The following is a 19509-nucleotide window of genomic DNA, read 5'->3' as shown; positions in this document are numbered from 1 at the left end:
TCCCAGAGCCATATATTTAGATTCTAAATACATTCCACTGGGCACACACTGGTTGAATCAACATTGTTTCCACGTCATTTCAACAAAATGACGTTGAACCAATGTGGAATAGACATTGGATTGACATCTGTGCCCAGTGGGATGACTCTGGTTTAGCTATCAATACAGAACAGAATGTTACAAAGAAAGAGAAGGGTGGTGAGTAAACCCCTACTGACATCATTGGACTATGGCTCATCATATTGACAGGATTGCATTACATCTCCAGTTTTAGTGCAACTAGATTAACTCATTTTTTGTCTAAAGCAGCTAAGGAAAGCCAAGCAATTTGCCTACATTCAAATTAAATCAGAATTGCATTGAATTGCCTGCATGCTCCGGATCTTATGTTCCTTTGAGATTTTAACCAGTAGGCTAAGAGTTGACAGACTGGAGGAGAAACAACAAACCACAGACATACTGTGCACAGATGCCATTGATTTATATGTGTCTTAGTATGTGTTTAATTTATTTTGTCATGGATACGTGTCTTGTCATTTTTAATTTATTGGCGATGCGGAGTGATAAAACAATTTCCCAAGTTTGGATCAATAAAGTAATACTTTACTCTCTCTCTCTACTCTAAAGCTGAGGGTCATKACAATGTGTTATGCACTGATGGAATTGGATGTAGCCTAGTGCAATACCGATGAACTAAGCACAATGATGTCTACGTTGCTACACTGAAAGATATTCAGATATTCATGCCTTTAGGGCAGATACTTTAAGTTCCTCTTCATAAGAGGTGATAATCTCCTGTAGAGTAGTGTCAGTCATGACTGCTGTTGTTAAAAGACAGGAGAAAGCAAGGACATCACTACTGCATAACACAAAAACACCTACAGTTCTAGCTTTTAGACAGACTCAGTATTTTGCATGTGTTTTTCACACCTATCTACCGTTAGCAATGTAATTCTATAGATCGCCGAACCTATAGGTGAAAAGTACTGTACATTCTGGAGATTGACAGCTAAGCAGACAATAAAGTAGTATAGGTCCATATCATGCTAGAGGGGGAAGGGAAATCACACTAAGCTGAGACTGTGGGAAGAAGTAGTGGATCAATAAGTTGTGTACAGTACATCTTGATGGTGAGATCAGAGCCTGTATTCATACCATGTCTCCGAGTAGTGTCGACCTAGGATCATATCCCCCCTGTGTGTATGACACTTTTCACCGTGATCTAAATGGCAAAGCCGATCCTAGATCAGCACTACTACTCTGAGACTATGAATACGGGCCGTGTTTGGATGGAAAAGCTGAGATGCTGGCCTGGAGGTGGATTCAGTTTGTCCTCTCTGTTCCAAACAGGGACAGGAAGAAGGAGAAGATGTAGATAATATCGAGGTAGATGTTGAGAGTGGCAAAGACGTATTCCTCTGGGCTTATTGTGTAGCGCTTGTTCCCCATCAGTAGCTGGGTGTCAAACGCCAAAAACTGAAACGGAGAAAAGAGTTGAAGTATTACAGTAGTTGTACATCTCTCTTTGTCATTGGTGGACTGTCAAGTAAATACAGACTATATAGGTTTTACACTTACCATGGTAAAAAGTAACGCTCCCAAGGCACCATAGACACCATGCACCCAGGGCACCTGGAGCACAAAACAAGCTGATATTATATCTCTCGAAAATGTGAACGTTCAATTAGATCTGACGCASCTGTAAGCTTGATGTTTTTTTTCCTCACTAATTGGTCTTCTGACCAATCGGATGAGCTCTGAAAAAGATCTGATCTGATTTGTCAAAAGACTAGTTAGTGGGGGGGGGAAAAGAACAGAATTGGCAGCCTGTCTAAACGCAGCGTTGGAAACCTCTGTCTAATTCCTCATGTTAGTCTCCACCTGCATTTACTTATTCACCTCATTCATTATATAGTTTCTGATTAGGGTAGTTTTACTTCCTGCTATGTATAGCACTTTACTTTGCAGGCTTTCATGTATGACAATGTGCTCTACAAATAAAGTGTAGTATTATTATTATTATAACTTACATATCCGTAGGGCAATGCGATGGCCAGGACCAGTCCAGACACCATCATGACCATGCAGAAGGTAAACAATACACCTTGGCATGATGTCACATCAAACTGAATAGGAAAAAAAGGGAAGATAGGGCAGAAAAAGAGAAGGTAACTTGGCCATGAGGAAAAATAACAACCTGTAACAAATTGTGAATCATAGAAACACAGAGATCCTATTAAATTATAGAATTTCCTTTTTCGCAGGCAGACTGACCTTAGTTTGGAAGCTGACGAGAGTGACAGTAAGACAGACCATAGCAGTAATACCCAAACACATCACCACTGACTTGGTGTTGTAATAACTATTAGAGGGGGGAAGATATGGTACAGGAATTATTTGSCAAGTATTTATTTACTAAGAAATGACATACTACATTTTTTTTTATACATGAATAACATATTAATGACTTATTTTGGTGAATACACAGTAACTAAGCAAGCCTAAAATGTATAACAGTGTTACTAAGCCCATGTATACCTTTGGCATATCTGATCGCCACTGACACAGGTTAAAGCAGGGSTGCCCAAACCTCTTCCTGGAGATTTACCGACCCATACGTGTTTTCAATCCAAAACTAATTTAACCCACCTGATTCTACTTATAAGGTCACCAAGACCTTAGCTGAATTTAATGTAACACATTAGCTGTTTACCTGGCTGCAAAAACCATCATGCTAGCCATACTGAAAGTCTGAAGAAGCAGGCATGCAAAGCATAGCGGACAACAGAGACAAACAAACTGTAGACACAGCTATGGGAGACTGTACCTGGATAGCATCCCTGTCATGTAGGAGAGAGAGAGGGTCTGCAACAGGAGAGATTACAAAGTGAACAGACATTACCYAGAAAGAGGGGTCACACAAAGGAGAAGTCTGTGATTCTGAATTATGTGTAATACTTTAAAGTCTTTAGACAATGTGTATAAATGTTGTAAAGATATGGATTGTTTCAAACACTCTATGATACGTACAAAGATGGCGAGCAGGATSAGATTCCATGGAAACTGTCTCCTGTAGGAAATACAAATCAAACACAATAAGTACTGTAGTTAAGTACTGTCGTTACATTCTGCTAAAATGATACATTCTCTAGTATCATAATAACTGAAGTTGTGTTAACCACACACATCAACACTGTAAACTCACCTTGGTCCAGGACAGCAGACGAGMGTAATATATGTGACAAAGAACACAGCACTGTGTAAATAAATAACACATATTTTAGTACTTTCAGAATGAAATCAACATAGTAATGATGTARGCAAGATCAAAGRTGTGACTTACTAAGAAGCCCAGTACCATCCAGGGTTGGACTGAATGTAGTTCTTCACTGGTTCACTGATGAAGGAACCAAAAATTATTGTAAATATGCAATGTTTGCTCATTTTCATCAAAGTACTTGTTCCTGGGTGTGTTTTCCTGCCCGTTATGGTAACAGGCAGGAAAACTGCTGCTTCCTATCTAGCACCTGTGACAGGTTTATGTCTGGTGCACAGTGATGTAACATTACTGTATCAAAGTGTAGGACTTCCTGCGATTGTCATGACCATCTATTGCCTGACCAGGTAAAACTATTGAAGGATAGAGAGTAGCATCCGTATTTAGAGGTTATAGAACACTTACCAGAATGTGAAGAGAGCCACAATGGAAAGAGTGACAAGAAGTTGAATCATCAAGATGGCGTAAACCTAAACGGTGGTAACGGGGGAAAAAGACAACTGAAAGGAGGTAATGAAAAATACAGTTTAAAAATAGCATACAGTATCTCTATGGCCTTAACACACGGTAGAAATAATGTAGTAATGGGGTAGTATTATAGTAGTAATTGGCTTGTATAGGTAGTGCAATGTAATAGGGTAATAAGGTAGTAATAAGGTACTAATAGCTATAGTCATAGCCTACCTTGCGGATAAAGATCCGTCTGATGTTTTTATCACTCCAGCTGAATTCTGTGAGCATCTCCCCGTCACTAGGATAAGCCCCGCTGTAACAGGGGCTGCCGCTGACACCTGCTGACAAGTTCAACACAAACACACAGTAAATGGTCAGTTATTTTTTTACACTTTTGTTTACAGAGAGAGGAGTGAAGAAATGACGTTTCTTTCTGCGACACTGACATACCTTTCTCACCTGCGCCAGTGGCCTCCTCATAGGTGGGAGGGGCCGGTGGCCCTCCTGCTTCTCCACTTGAAGTGCCATACTGCTTCTCTCCTGCTTCAGCAGCCTTGTTTGCGACTGTAAGCTGAGCGTACATAACATAAGATAACGAATCAGGACTAAATAGCTGTTTGGAAATAAAATACCTTTTAATAAAACAACAGAGGATGATTATGAGCCACTAATCAACTGAGAAACTTGAGCTGAAACTTTTAAATCCAAATTCATTTTTTAAGAACAATAAAATAAAAAAATCCAAATTTTAAAAGCAAATACGATGAATTCAGATTCACAATTTGGGACTAATTTTGAAATCTGATCTGATGCTCTGATTGCTGACTAAGATTTGGACTGAGATCAGTCCTTAGACGAACCCTCTGCTGTAGCATAGCTCCACACTGTGGGTGTAGACGATCCAGGATCAGTGAATGAGTCATCATTACACAACACTGTCCAGATGGCTAATGAATGTACCAATGAATATGAATATCCCTCTCCTCTCTCTCTCCATATTTCCTACATAAAAATAGAAATAGTAGTCTGTTGTGATCTCATTTACAGTCATTAGTACAGGTAGGCAGGCTAATCCTATTTCTTTAACTTCCTCAGCTTTGAGTCAATGCATAACAGCAACACTTAAGGTTATATATAAGGGGGGGTACGTCCGTGTCTCTGGACTGAAGGATAGTGACGCAGGCTCAACATTACCCTCTCTCCATCTACATACAATCTAGTTTATAGCTGTCATTTCATTCACTCTACCATTCTCRGATGACAATAGTAGTTTCTGCTGCCGAAGAGACGTTGCATCGTTACTGAGCAACACAACGAGATTAGCTCCTCGACAGAGGCAGGTGAAAGGATGGAGCGACAGATACAGCCTACGTACATGCTGCCACAATGATTACGTAACATTGTGGACCACACGCACTGAAATAAAAATATAAGCCAAGAACCTTCCCTTTTTACTATGGGTTTACTGCAGAATGAGCATGGGAATGAATGAGGATACAATGAGATGCATAGAATGTATCTGTAAAGCCCTTACCTTGCCCTGGGTCATAATGACTGTGTCTGGTGTCTGCAGCAGACACTATGATGCTTTATTTATCTCTCTGCTCCAGTCAAAGAAGCTCTGTTTTCCTCCTTCCTTGATATTCTATCCTCTTGTATGTGTCCTTGATGCCCAGCAGTTCTTGTACAGTCAAATAAAAGAACTGGCACTAGTTAAGATAGAGCCTGGGAAATAGTGTCTCTCTCTGCTGCTGCTTCTCCTAGATTAAACCCCTTCTGATGCTGCAGCAGTGGCTTAATCCAACAGCCCACGCAGTTAGGATTCTCACAGACCCRCCGCCCCCCCCKAAAAAGGAACATTCTAGCAACATCCAGGTGAAGCAGCAGTACTGTGGGAAGCTTGGACAGTACCAAACTGCTTGGCAAAAAGGGGTGGACAGATGTTGTATCAGTATGGGACTRAAGTGAGGATAGGGCCAGAGAGATCTGGAATATTTGGTCTGCAGTAAAAAAGGAGAGAGGGTGACGTAGAAGGGAATACATGATCTGAAAGTTACATCTTTGCCCTCTACTTCTGTCAGTAGCACTTAGCCTAAAAACAAAAACCTTTTTTTCTCCTCTCGTTTTGACATGACATATATTTTCTCCATTAACTAAAGAGCAAGAAAAAGCATCACTGGTTTAAAATGTTCTATGTTTAGGTAATGCACTGATGCAGCATTCTGCATTAATTCATGAAAGGCTACTAACATTCATGAAAATACTAGAAGCTCCTACTAATAAAACATTAATGTAAGACTGTAGAAGAGGCCTGCATTTTATCTACATACACCGGACAGTTTATTAGGTACACCCATCTAGTACCGGGTCAGACCCCCCTTTGCCTCCAGAACAGCCTGAATTATTCAGGGCATTCTACAAGGTGTCGGAAACCTTCCACGGGGATGTTGGTCCATGTTGATGCGATGGCATCGCGCAGTTGCTGCAGATTGGACGGTGGTACATTCATGCTGTGAACAGCCCGTTCCATCTCATCCCAAAGATGCTCTATATGTTTTTCCACATCGCAATTGCCCAGTTTTGGTGATCAGGTGCCCACTGAAGCCGCTTCTTGTTTTTAGCTGATAGTAGTGGAGCCCGGTGTCGTAGTCTGATGCAATAMCCCAACAGTGACAAGGTTCGACGAGTTGTGCGTTTCGAGATGCCGTTCCGCACACCCGTGGCTGCGGGAAGATGTTGGGGGTGATGTCAACGTTATTAAAATGTTGTAATTTCAATTTAATCAGGAGGTGCTGCAGCAACCTCAGTAACTGAATACCTCAATGCCTGTCTGCCAGCTTTTTATAATCAAAAGAGAACCATAGCGCTCTCCCAGAAGCTTGGTTGGTGCGTAAAACCTGCGAATTCAGACAAACAAATGGGTTCACACTCAAAGTAGTTACAAAGCTTACTTCATTCTATGTTTCATTATTTTCACTGCATCAGGGATAGCGTACAGACGTTTCGGCTTTACAGCCTTCTTCAGCGTGTGTGTAGGTACAATTTTATTTAATTCAAAACAGCATTTGTAAAGATCCACAGATGAGCAGCAGGTGCTTCTAATCAGGGTTGCCAGGGATGTGGCTTTTCCGGTCTACCTGTCTACAAATTATTCACAAAGAAATACAGTCCATATCAAATTTTGCATGTCGTTTATGAGTTGACCCCACATATTTATGAACGGTTTTGCCTGATGTCCTTGAAATGATATCATGCATTTAGGTGAGCGGACACCTGGGGCAATTGATTTGTGAGTTGCCCTTCGTGCCCAAWCCCATACCCTATAATTCTGTATTTCTTTGTGACTAATTTGTACACAGGTAGACCAAAAAAGCCACATTCCTGACAGTCAAATTAAAAGAAAATTGTACCTACACATACTGAAGAAGGCTGTAAAGCCAAAACGTCTGCGTACGCTATCCCTGATGCAGTGAAAATAATAAAACACATAGAATAATGAAGCTTTTTGAGTGCGAACCCATCACCCCTTTGCCTGCTTTATATAACAAGTGACTCACTGTCTGTTGGAGCGATCCATTTTTTTTGTGAACAGGGTGGTGTACCTAATAAACTGGACAGCAAGTGCATGTGTAGTATCACAACCTGAATCTGTCTAACATTATCACTGCAATTCAAAGGATCACAAAATGACAGACAGTATTAAAATCATTTATTCCATATTTACAATATGTCCTATTTTACTGAAGGTTCTGGAGAATAGAAAGCAAAAAAGAACAAGGCAAATATATATGCCTCTCCAAGACACGTTAAGTCTCCATTCAGAATCTAAACACCCTTAACATTGGTGTTTAATTACTACAATGTACCTAGCAAGCCCCATTAGTCAAAATAGCAACTGTTTGTATTCCAAAACAGGCATTGATAATGGAATGGCCCCGATATTCGTCCACGCAACAAGCTATTTATAATATTTTTTCCCCTTTGGACACTACTGACAATGTCAAGAACTCCAAAGTGTAGCTACACATGCCCACTGATTGATTTAACAGTTGCTTTCATCATAAACAGTAAGACTGAATTGATTTATTGTACTTGTTAAATGATATGAGAGTGGGTGATATTTCTGCCGTAGCAAGCAGCTGTGCTAGTGCTGTAAGCCCTGTTCTGCCAAGGCTGAGTGGTACACCCTGAACAACGCAGTTGATAAACACTACAACATGTACAGGCTAGAATATGAAGAACATCCTAGAGCTAGACTGGCACCACCTACTGGCACAACATTATTACACCAGCATGTGCGTCAGTGCGTATGCAAGTGTGCTTCAAAAGAAGGCTAAGAGATGACGCAGACTGCAGCATAACTCAAAATAAAAATATTTTTCTTCATATACCCAACAATATAGCTAAACAATTGCTAGTCCCAGTTAACAAAACGAAAACAAATAAATATCAGGAAATCTTGTAACCAAAAATATATACCTTGCCGACACCAGATTATTTTAAATCATTGTCTAATATTGGTAACTCCTAGGTTGATTAAATGTCAGGTTTCAGTCCCTCAAAAGTTCATTTTACTTTCCCAAACGAGTCTTCATCTCTCAACAAAGTAATAACTGTATTCCTAGTCATTGTCCAATGTTGGGACAATAAAGATCTCTGAATGTCATATCTCTCCCTCTCCTTTGGGCCCCTCTAGTCTGAGATCCACATCATTCCTTCCCAGAGTAAAGAGACTAACCACAGCTAAGAGTGCAGCTAGCATCATAACAGCACAGCCCCCAAACATGTTTCTAGTTCCACTACCACTCTCACCCCCTCCAGTCCCAGACACCTCTCCATGGAGCGCCAGGAGCCCCAGGCAGGCCAGAAGGTGCAGAGGCAGCCTGAACCAGGCCAGCACCCCGGCCCTCTTCTCCTCTGGGATCACCCTCCCCTGGAGAAAGCTGACAGCGGGGAAGTAGAGGCCACTAGCCAGCTCCAGCAGCAGGAAGGCCAGCAGGGACTCGCGGGGTCTGGGCTGGCCCGGGGCGGTGGAGAAGATAAGCATGAAGAAGGAGAAAAAAGCGAGCAGCATGGAGAAGCAGAGGAGGTGACCAGGCTGGAGGCGGTAGCGGGTGGATGTGGCCAGGCGGTAGAGCAGGGACCCAGCCATACTGGCTGCCATCAGGCAGGAGAAGACAATGCCCAGCGGAGGGCCGTGGGGGTCCAGGACCGGGGTCCACAGGAAGACAAATATATAAAGTACACTCTCAAACAGAGCTTGGACACCTCCTAGCAGCATCACCCGTCTGTCTGATAACAGACAGCGGAGACCTTCCTGACAGCTGCGCCAGAACCGGGCCCGTGCAGATGCCCGGGCCAGAGGCACTGAAGCAGAAGGACCAAGCAAGGAGGTCTTGTTGTCCCTCTCCAGGCCTCCCTTCTCCTCCATGCCCCAGTCAGTCAGCACCACCCAGCCACAGGCCCCCAGGCAGGGCACAGCCAGGAGGAAGGGAGCCACAGGCCCCAGGTGGAGCCACTCAGCCAGCATGTTAGCCACCAGCCCAGCCCCCACTGCCAGCCCGTGGTTCCAGCTAGCAGCCTTGGTGAAGGTGCTGGGGATCCATTCTTTAGGAAAGTCGTGGGCATTCACATGTTGATGCACGTACCAGGCCTCGAAGGCTGTGGAGAGCAGAGAGGTGGACAGGCCCCCTAGCATGCGACCCACGATAAGGACAAAGTAGTCCCGGGATAGCTTGGTCAGGCAACAGGCTGAGTAGGCTACGCAGAAGAGCAGGCAGGTCTGTCTGCGCCCCAGGACCTGAATTAATGCATTTCAACAACAAAAAAGTTTTAAACACATAGTTGCCTTAGCCATACAACAATACATACATAAAACAATTATTGAGGATAAAATAAAAAAGTCTAACAATGTATTTACTTCGTGGTCTTCGTTATTGTTACCTGAGGGAGCCAGCCGGCCACGGGGGCAAACAGCACACAGGAGGCCAGGCCAACGACATACAGGATGGCTATCTGGGACTCCAGGAAGCTGTAGTGARGGTACAGCTTGTAGAGATATGGCCCCTGCAGCCAGTCAGCCCACAGGGCTAGGAGGTAGCCTCTTAGGAACAGGGCCTGGAAGCAACGGAAAGCAGGGTTGGTGCCCACAGCAGAGGGAGTGGGTTGAGGAGGGGTGAGGCGACGTGCCGCGAGCTCCAGACCGACACATAGCGCCAGTAGGACCACGATGGCCAGGTAGGCTGTCACCAACATGGTGAGTTTGTCCAAGTGAGACTGTTGGAGGAGGTTTGAGGGAGGTCTATTCACTCCGGTCTTGTAGTCCTAGGAGGATTAATCAAAGGCTGTGGAGAAAGAGAGGACATAACCTTTACTTAAAGACAGAAATATTGAATATCTGGTAACACAAATAAGGTAGGTCATGTCAACGTGGCATCCACACTTGCCAGATAAGTTGTTTGCCTAGTGTCATCATCCTTCATGGTAACATAGAATGTAGCCTAGTCTATACTGTGTTCAAAATGTTCGAGGCTGAAAACTGAACCAAAGATCTGTAAGGTGGCAACCTCACTGACCACCAACGTAAATGGTGTACGTTTGCTGACGGACCATCACATATTTCACAAGTTAAAAGCAGCTAGCCTAGGCAGTTAGTTAGTAACGTTAGCTCTGATCCAGGGCGTTATATATGCAGCCAAAGCCTTTAACGCCGTGCGTATTTCCATTTATCCCTCCATATAGTATTATTTTCGTAGTGACGACGAAGTTTTCTATGTATGTGCAAACTATCGTTTTTCTAAAATACGACCTAAACTTTTGAACAATTTGTTTACCGCCAGTCTAGCTGTGGTGTGGTCAATGCGCATAACACATGCGCAAGGACAACAGCTAAACAGTATACTTTGGCGACATTGAGATAAAAGTTCCTCAGCAACATTTATACTTTGGTGAGTAACAAAAGTATGTTGAAAGCAGTCATTAAACAAAAGCGTGAAAAACATACTATGGAGGCATGAATGGAAAGATTCAGGGAGTTGATTTGATTGAAGGTTCAAGCCTCGCGTAACGGTCGTCAATAGTTACCACAGTCACAATTATGGCCTATTTCTACAATTTCTTAAAAGTCTGATTTTGAACCTAACCTAAGCCAAACTGCTACCCCTATAACTAACCCGTACCTTAAGACCAAATAGGCACATTTTTGTTTACATGCATTTTTACGATATAGACCATTTTGACTTTGTGGCTGTGGTAACTAGTGACAACTGCACTGGGCCAGAGCTAGGCAGATAGCATAGTTAGCCATTTTGCCATGTGACGCCACCTAATCGGATACAAACAAGCTGACTGATTTGCTTACCATCTTGTTTGATACTCGCGTCATACCACTTTACATACTCAAAGTCGTGTTAAAATCAATAAGAACGGAATTAGCTAGATAGCTAGCTTCGAAGTACGATAAACCGTGCTCTACAACAACATCCTCCATCAACTTCCGGGTTTTGCTGCAGTTCTGTTTTCAACTTCACCACTGAGCGGCAGCCTTTCTCTATACTGATGGTGCGGTCAGTCTTCTTTGTTATTATGGTGGTCCGCAAACAGATGTTATAGGTGCACGCCGCCACCTATTATATTGGCTGTGTATCAGCCACAATGCTGTAGTATGAAATCATTACATTTTGTGAAAAAAATTGCCATACCGACTAACTCTGCACCCATTAAAACCCTCATCCCTATTCCACTACTTTGGCCTTACCTGATCCTACTCCAGGCCAGCCGCCTGGGAGGATGGGACACTATCGTTCAAAACATKATTTAACTATTCTGCAGTAAAATCTTGTACACTCAAGTGCTTCTCTGCAGCTGCCACAGCCAACATATATCCTCTGTGATTTCCGTTCCATTAATTTCCGTTCCATTCCTGCGGTACTATTGACAACCATGGCCATGACGGCCAAAAAAACAACCTAGAAAATGCTATTCCTATCACTATTGTCCTCGGCCTACTCACAGGGATCCTCTTAGGATCCCTCGCCCTGGACTCATCTTCCTCTACTACTCTCTTCACTGACTCAGCATATGACACCTTCTGCACTACTCTGATCCTGGCAACCTCAACCTGCTTTTCTCTCACCGGACACCTCTGATCTCCAGCCCCATGGGTACCCCTACAGTTTACACACACAACTTTTCCCACCGATACTACACATTCCTTTGTCCCATGTCCTCCTGCACACTTCTCACATCTAGGAATCTCCTTCCTACACACTGCTGCCACATGACCATAAACTTGACAACTAAAACACCATAATGGATTTGGGACAAAAGCTCTTACAGGATAACTGACACATCCTAACTTCACTTTATCGGGTAAAGACTGCATCAAAGTTCAGTAGTACAGACAGTATCTTCTCTGTTTCACCACACTCTCCACCGGGTCTGCGTTGCACCAAATGGCGGGAGTCACAGACACTGGGAATCTTCAACTCCAGTTATCACTCCTTTCAATGGCGCCCTGCTCCGCAGTGGAAAGCAAGTCACAGTTCTTGTCTCCAGTCGTGTGATGTGGAGCACACGTGCCCTCTGGACGGAAGAAACGCAAAAAATCAGTCACTTTCACCGACCCATTGGCTGAAACAGCATTTCAGCCATGTCTATATCAGACAATATACCACGGGTTTGATGCAAAAATATGTTTATTCTACTTATATTGGTAACCAGTTTAGAATAGCAATAAGGCACCTCTGCTTCGGTTTCCGCTTAGCATCGTGCCTGAGAACAGCCCTTAGCCGTGGTATATTGGCCATTGTACTACTGTGAATACGTTTGTCATTACTAGTTTGAGATTCTTTAAGGCATAGTTTTATTTACAGTGTCTTCGGAAAGTATTCAGACCCCTTGAGTTTTTCCACATTTTGTTACGTTACAGCCTTATTCTACAATTGATTAAATTCACATTTTCCTCATCAATCTACACACAATATGAATAATGGCAAAGCAAAAACAGGTTTTTAGACATTTTAGCAAATATATAAAACAGAAATACCTTATTTACACAAGTATTCAGACCTTTTGCAATGAGACTTGAAATTGATCTCAGGTGCATCCTGTTTCCATTGATCATCCTTGAGGTGTTGCTACAACTTATTTATTTTATTTTTTCTAATTTTATTTTTTCTATATATATTTTTTTAAGGGGTGGATCAGCTTTAATATTGCGGAAAGAATGTTGCTTCCAATGTAATTGTCTGCATCATTTCCAATCCCCCATATTTTTTTGGGTAAATATATCCATACACGCATGCATACATATACACATATATACATACACATACCTATATAGACATACATACTTTTTAAAAGAATATACCTTTATTCCCCGCAAACCCTACCACCGATCCCCCAATTGGAGTAAACTAATAAACACTTCTGCTTTTACCTTCAATTTATACATCTTATACACATCTTACAGACACAGTCTACTTTACAATAGTTCTCTCTTGTTTGTTCTTAGTCCTTCCTCTATTTCTGATGTCCATCCAGTTTGATTTCTATTTGTAACTATGCTATTTCACAAAAGTTCCCGAACCTATATACATTTTACAGATCCCGTATGCTTTACATTGTTTATCTTGTTATTAGTCCCACCCTTCAGCTCCATTCAACCCCTCCCATCTATCTCTCAACATCATCCATTTCGGATTTCTATTTGCCATATATTTTTCAACTGTGCTGTGATGCTTCACTAAATAATTGAACCTTCCTATTCTCATAGCTTCTACAGATTGTAAATTAAAAATAAACATTTTTGCTAAAATAATTATTATATTATTGATTGATTGACTATGGCTTTTCAAATCACCCAGTATTGCTATCTGTAGCGTTAGTTCTAGGCAAATGTTGCAATTCTTCAGCCATTCTTGGACCTGTGACCAAAAACGAGCTACATATGGACAATACCAAAATAAATGATCTAATGACTCTGCCTCCTCACAGCAGAATCTGCAGAGCTGGGAAGATTGTATCCCCCATATATATAACATTCTATTAGTTGCAAGAATTTTGTATAGTAATTTAAATTGAAATATTTGAAGTTTTGAATCCGGCGTTGTTTTGCGTATCAATTCATAAACCATGTGCCATGGAATGGGTACATCGAAAATCTCTTCCCAACTATTTTGCAATTTATATGGCACAGCTGTCAGTTTTTTGGTCCTTAAATTAAATTGGTATATGTTTTTATTTATCACACTTTTTCTTTAACCATTTATGTTCTTTAATACATGGCCGACCAGCCCAGCCTCACATTCAATTCGCGCATATATGTACAAAATGTATTTCAGCAGATTTCGTGCGTTTTTGTGCATTTTTGGGGTGGTTCAATTCGTTTGTAAATACACGAATTTCTGTGCTACTTAATTCGTGCGAAAAGACACAAATTTAACCAGTAGGCGACACACAAGCCGTTGCAACAACCATAGACGCGATCGCCTGTATTTATTTATTTTACGTTATGAATATATAGATATTTTGTCTTTTTTTAACCATATAACCATAAGAGGTTATATATATATATATTGTCTTTTTTTAATCCCTATTAAAACATTGTGGTTTTATGCCTATATGTACTGTTTTCGATTTTTCTGAACAGACTTTTCAGTATAGAATGAATGTAAGCAATGCATGATGGTTAATGGTGTTTTATTCGGTTGTAGTTSCATGTATTTCTTAAAAAATAAACGTGTAAACCATTTTTATTGACCAGAATGTAACTGAAAATACAATGGCAGCCTTGCCATTGTCCATCAATAACAACAACAAAAAAAATTCGTATAACATTTGGGGAAACGTATGCAGTCATTGTAGTCTTACATTTTGTTGGCCAACCAAAATTACCAAAACGTTAACCCGTAATAAGGCTAGGGTGGCTGAGTGTAAATACATGGCTCTGAGTGTAAGCACCTTTTCACTAGAAACGTTCTTGTGTTCAAATTACCGTCAGTGCGAAATAGCTAGAAAGCTTTCGTATTTCCACTTGGCTGCACCTACGGTTACGATAACGATAAATCAAGTGCAATACCTGCGTCGACCTGTGTCGAGCAGCAAAACACCGGAAAGCTTCTAGCCTACCGGAAAGTTACAAGAAGAACCAGAATAGTTACCTCATCCGGTCATGTGACACTCTGGATGCCCCCTAAAAGCAATTTCAACCGTTTTGAAAAATGACGCCTGGTAACCCCAAAAAAATACCAGGTGCACGAAAAGTTTGGACTTAGAATATTTTTTGAAAACCTCCATAAATAACTCAGGCCATTGACTCGAGAAGAAAAAACATAAAATATTTTCCAGAAGAAAAAACATAGAATATTTTTTGAAAACCTCCATAAATCACTCAGGCCAGCACCCATTGATTTGGGGCGGTAGTATAGCGCTCCCAGAGCGGGTATGGAAGTCTGGATCCCCCCTAAAAGCATTTAAGGCTCTGTGTGTCTTTAAGCACCATACTTTTTCACTCCATCCTTGCTGTGTGTGTGTGTGTGTGTGTGTGTGTGTGTGTGTGTGTGTGTGTGTGTGTGTGTGTGTGTGTGTGTGTGTGTGTGTGTGTGTGTGTGTGTGTGTGTGTGTGTGTGTGTGTGTGTGTGTGAGAGCTTTTCTTTGAGAAATCTGTTTAGAGAAATTACTGATTTACAGTTCATGAGGGTTGACCGATTCACACATTTAAAGTTTTGGAAAGATCTGACTTTTTCAAACCTTCGAAACAGCACCTATGACCCCATTTTAAGGCACTTCCGGTTGGCACAGGAAGCTATAAGTAAATACATATCCTGATCGGGATATGCTTTTACAGAATCCTGAGTTTTAAGTCTATACGTTAAGAACTGACTGATTTACACAGGGTTGAATACACTATATATCACAAATTGCTGATTGGTTATGGCAAAACACTTTTAGGGTGATTTTATCACTTTCGGGTTGCTCCAGGAAGCTTAGAATCAACACAGGTAGACCTCATAGTGGCTTGATGGATTGTCATTGAAGACAGGTTCATAAGACATTCATAACCCACATAGGCTTCAGGTTGAATTTAGCGGTGCAGGCAATGTGTTCCTATGTGGTGAGATGTCATTGTAAACTGTTTGATGTAAACACCTTCTTTTAACTGTTAAGGGTTAATGCCACAAGGTCAAGGTTAGGCTTGCACAGAGACCTTAGGAACGTTTCTGAGGTCAAATTGTGCTTCTAAACCTTAACAGTTCTCTCTCTGTCTCCCAAAAGCAAAATACTTGAAATGTAGGTCAAGGGTCATCTTCTTGTCACTGTCGCTGCGCTCAGACCGAGCAAGCTACGGTCAAGCGGGGCATCTCGTTGAACTTGGCACGGCCTGGAGACTATGGTGATGTCATTTTTAGTGGTGATTTCAGAATGCTATTTTGGTGGTTTTTCACTGTTGAAACATATTGCAAATGTACAAAAGTCAACTAGCAAGTCAGTGTCCATCAGCCAATTAGATATTTTCAGACACCAAACTGATACCATCTGACTCCAAACTCACTTTTTCCAACTCCTTTAGATGCCAACTATAACATATTTCAGAGCAGGCCCAAAATTCACAGCGCCTTCTATTTAAACCATAATAAAACAAATAATACGTAGTTWTGTTCTAGCTGCGGGTCCAGTTCTCACATTATGTTTAGCCCTATGTGAYGCGACCTCGAATCCCAAGTTTCGGCTCGATAGGTCATTCGGTGCCCGAGCAAAACCCTAATTGGTGCTGAAATTCCACTTTTTTCATTGCCTTGCTACGGGGTCCTTGAATGAGCAATCAAACAGGCTTGTTGGGGTCTGTCTCTATGGGCCGAGTCGGTTTCAATGCACCTAGTCTTGAGACTCTGGGACGTTTCTAAATGTCGTCAGTTTCGTTGAGGTCAAAATGAATTGAAAACATGGCAAATACACAATGCTTTTTATCGATCCGAGAACCTTCTAGAGCCACATAATTCACCGTGCACAATCGACCTGAGGTCTAGAACAGGTTTGTAAATTTTCAGAACTCTAGGTCTGACGGTTCTTTAAAAGTTGGAACAAAAGTAACTACTGCAGGCACTGTCTGCCTCTTAGCCCCTCAGTGTGTCCCTCCATCATTTCTGTGTCGGTGTGTATTATTTCTTTTTGAAATCTGATGGGATGAAGGACTGATTTACAGTTCATGAGGGTTGTCTATTCACATATATGAAGTTTTGGAAAGATTTGACATTTTTAACCCTTCGAAACAGCCCATTTGACACCAYTTATGGCACTTCCGGTTGMCACAGGAAGCTYWAAYTAAACACATATKKTCACTGGAGTAMGCTGTTAKAGAATCCTGAGTTTTAAGTCTGTATGTTAAAAATTGACTGATTTACATAGGGCTGAATGCACTATTTCTCTCAAACTGCAGGTTGGGTATGGCAAACACTTTTAGGGTGATTTAACCACTTCCGGTTGCTCCAGGAAGCTTAGAATCGATACAGGTAGACGTCATGGTGGCCTGATGGACTGACATCAAAGACAGGTCAAACCCTCCCTAACCCGGACGACACTAGGCCAATTGTGCGTCGCCCCACGGACCTCCCGGTCGCGGCCGGCTGCGGCAGAGCCTGGGCGCGAACCCAGAGACTCTGGTGGCGCAGCTAGCACTGCGATGCAGTGCCCTAGACCACTGCTGACCCTATGGCACCATTTGAAGGTACTTCCGGTTGACATAGGAAGCTGAAAGTGAACACATATCCTCCTTGGGGTAGGCTCTTATATAATATTGAGTTTTAAGTCTTTATGTTAAGAACTGACTTATTTACAGAGGGTTAAATGAGTGTGTGTTATTTCATAAAATCACATAAAATCACAGAATTCTGGCAGAGCTTCGAGACCCACTTAAAAAAAAATTCGTCTGAACACACTGCAACTGGATCTGTAACTTTTTTTTTTTAACTCCTTTTTATGAACATTACCAATTTGTCAATGTACGATTTTCTCTAAATTACGATAGATAAATGGCTGGTTCTTTTTTTCCTGACACCGTATGCTTATGTACTTTGACGTGAAGCGGTCAAATTAGCACCTACTTTTGCGTTTTTGACCTTTAATCCCAGAAAAATGGCCATAACTCAAAAAGCGTTGAGGCCTCGACGCCATCTTGTTCGGGGCCAACTGTCCATTACGTCTTCGAAATATTTTCCGTTTAGGAGAAAAGGCCACATGCATTTGCAATGTGCTTGTGCATTTGCAACATTATTTATTTTAAATAGACAGGTATTTTCCTTTCCATGGTAGCAAGATCTTATCAATTCTTGCTAACTTTCTATAAAAATTTATTGGAGTGAGATAATTTCTTTCTTTTGGGATTTGTATACCGAGTATGTCCACATCTCCGTCAGACCATTTAATTGGTAAACTACATGGTAATGTAAAATGTGCATTTTTTAGTGATCCAATAGGTAATATGGTACATTTATCATAATTTGGTTTTAATCCAGAGAGGATAGCAAAAGTATCTAGATCCTCTAAGAGGCCGTGGAGAGACTCTAATTGTGGTTTTAAAAGAAAACATGAATCATCAGCGTACAATGACACCTTAGTTTTTAAGCCACGGATTTCTAATCCCTTAATATTATTGTTTGATTTAATCTTAACAGCTAACATTTCGATGGCAATAATAAATAGATATGCCGATAGTGGACAACCTTGTTTTACTCCTCTAGATAGTTTAAAACTTTCTGAGATGTAGCCATTATTTACTATTTTACACCTAGGGTTACTATACATAACTTTTAATCCATTTTATAAGAGATTCCCCAAAATTGAAATATTCTAGGCATTTATATATAAACTCCAGTCGTACTTTATCAAAAGCCTTTTCAAAATCAGCTATGAAAACCAGGCCTGGTGTCCCCGATATTTCATAGTGTTCTATTGTTTCCAGTACTTGRCTTATATTATCTCCAATGTATCGTCCATGTAAAAAACCTGTCTGAATAGGATGAATAATATCTGACAAAACTTTTTTTATTCTATGCGCCAAGCATTTTGCTAGGATTTTTGCATCACAACACTGAAGTGTAAGAGGTCTCCAATTTTTTCATTGGACTGGATCTTTATATATACCACTTGGGTCCTGTTTCAGTAATAATGATATCAGACCTTTTTGTTGCGTGTCTGATAATCTACCATTTATATAGGAGTGGTTAAAACAAGCTAATAATGGTCCTTTGAGTATATCAAAAAAAGTTTTGTATACTTCCACTGGTATGCCKTCCAGCCCTGGAGTTTTCRCATCCTTAAAGGCCCCAATTGCATCAAGCAGTTCCTCCTCTGTAATTTYGCCTTCACATGAGTCTTTCTGTACAGATGTTAATTTTACATTATTATTAGGGAAAAAATCCATACAATAAGTTTCAGTTAGTGGAGATGGAGGAGCCTGAAACGAAAACCTATTCTTAAAGTACTTTACTTCCTCTTTCAAAATATCATTTGGTGAATCATGCGTGACTCCATCATTTGTAACAAGTTTTAATACATTTTTGGTAGCATTTCTATATTGAAGATTGAAAAAGTATTTGGTGCATTTTCCCCCATATTCCATCCAGTTCGCTTTATTTTTATAATATATTACACTGGATCTTTCTTGAATAAGTTCCTCCATTTCTTTTTCTTTTTCCTCTAACTTATTCTGTGCCTCTATGGTACCGTTTTTATTGCTATCTAACTGTACTGTTAGTCCTTGAATTTCCTTTGTTAATATG

General features: G+C 41.1%; 2 protein-coding genes across 4 annotated transcripts; both read right to left on the bottom strand.

Annotated features, from left to right (window-relative positions):
* Window positions 1–800: 800 nt before the first annotated feature.
* On the bottom strand, window positions 801–5501 carry LOC111976257 (protein lifeguard 2). Of its 3 annotated transcripts, none has more exons than XM_024005024.2 (12): window positions 5265–5501; window positions 4181–4301; window positions 3962–4071; window positions 3683–3747; window positions 3344–3397; window positions 3206–3256; window positions 3031–3070; window positions 2828–2865; window positions 2275–2362; window positions 2031–2126; window positions 1579–1632; window positions 801–1476 (listed from the first exon to the last, which is right to left on the bottom strand). In XM_024005024.2, the coding sequence occupies exons 1-12, from the start codon at window positions 5277–5279 to the stop codon at window positions 1324–1326; spliced, it is 885 nt and encodes a 294-aa protein (XP_023860792.1). In that variant the 5' UTR covers window positions 5280–5501; the 3' UTR covers window positions 801–1323. The 3 variants fall into 3 exon arrangements, with proteins under 3 accessions (XP_023860792.1, XP_023860793.1, XP_023860794.1); XM_024005025.2 differs by having other exon boundaries at window positions 3962–4068; window positions 5265–5379; XM_024005026.2 differs by having other exon boundaries at window positions 4190–4301; window positions 5265–5379.
* Window positions 5502–7752: 2251 nt separating this feature from the next.
* Window positions 7753–11224, bottom strand: LOC111976984 (molybdate-anion transporter). The gene is made up of 3 exons (XM_024006207.2): window positions 11091–11224; window positions 9674–10074; window positions 7753–9530 (listed from the first exon to the last, which is right to left on the bottom strand). The coding sequence occupies exons 2-3, from the start codon at window positions 9983–9985 to the stop codon at window positions 8394–8396; spliced, it is 1449 nt and encodes a 482-aa protein (XP_023861975.1). The 5' UTR covers window positions 9986–10074; window positions 11091–11224; the 3' UTR covers window positions 7753–8393.
* Window positions 11225–19509: the final 8285 nt, after the last annotated feature.

The sequence above is a fragment of the Salvelinus sp. IW2-2015 genome, linkage group LG17 (genome assembly GCF_002910315.2).
Source record: "Salvelinus sp. IW2-2015 linkage group LG17, ASM291031v2, whole genome shotgun sequence".
NCBI lineage: Eukaryota > Metazoa > Chordata > Actinopteri > Salmoniformes > Salmonidae > Salvelinus > Salvelinus sp. IW2-2015.
This window is presented reverse-complemented; position numbering and strand designations above follow the sequence as displayed.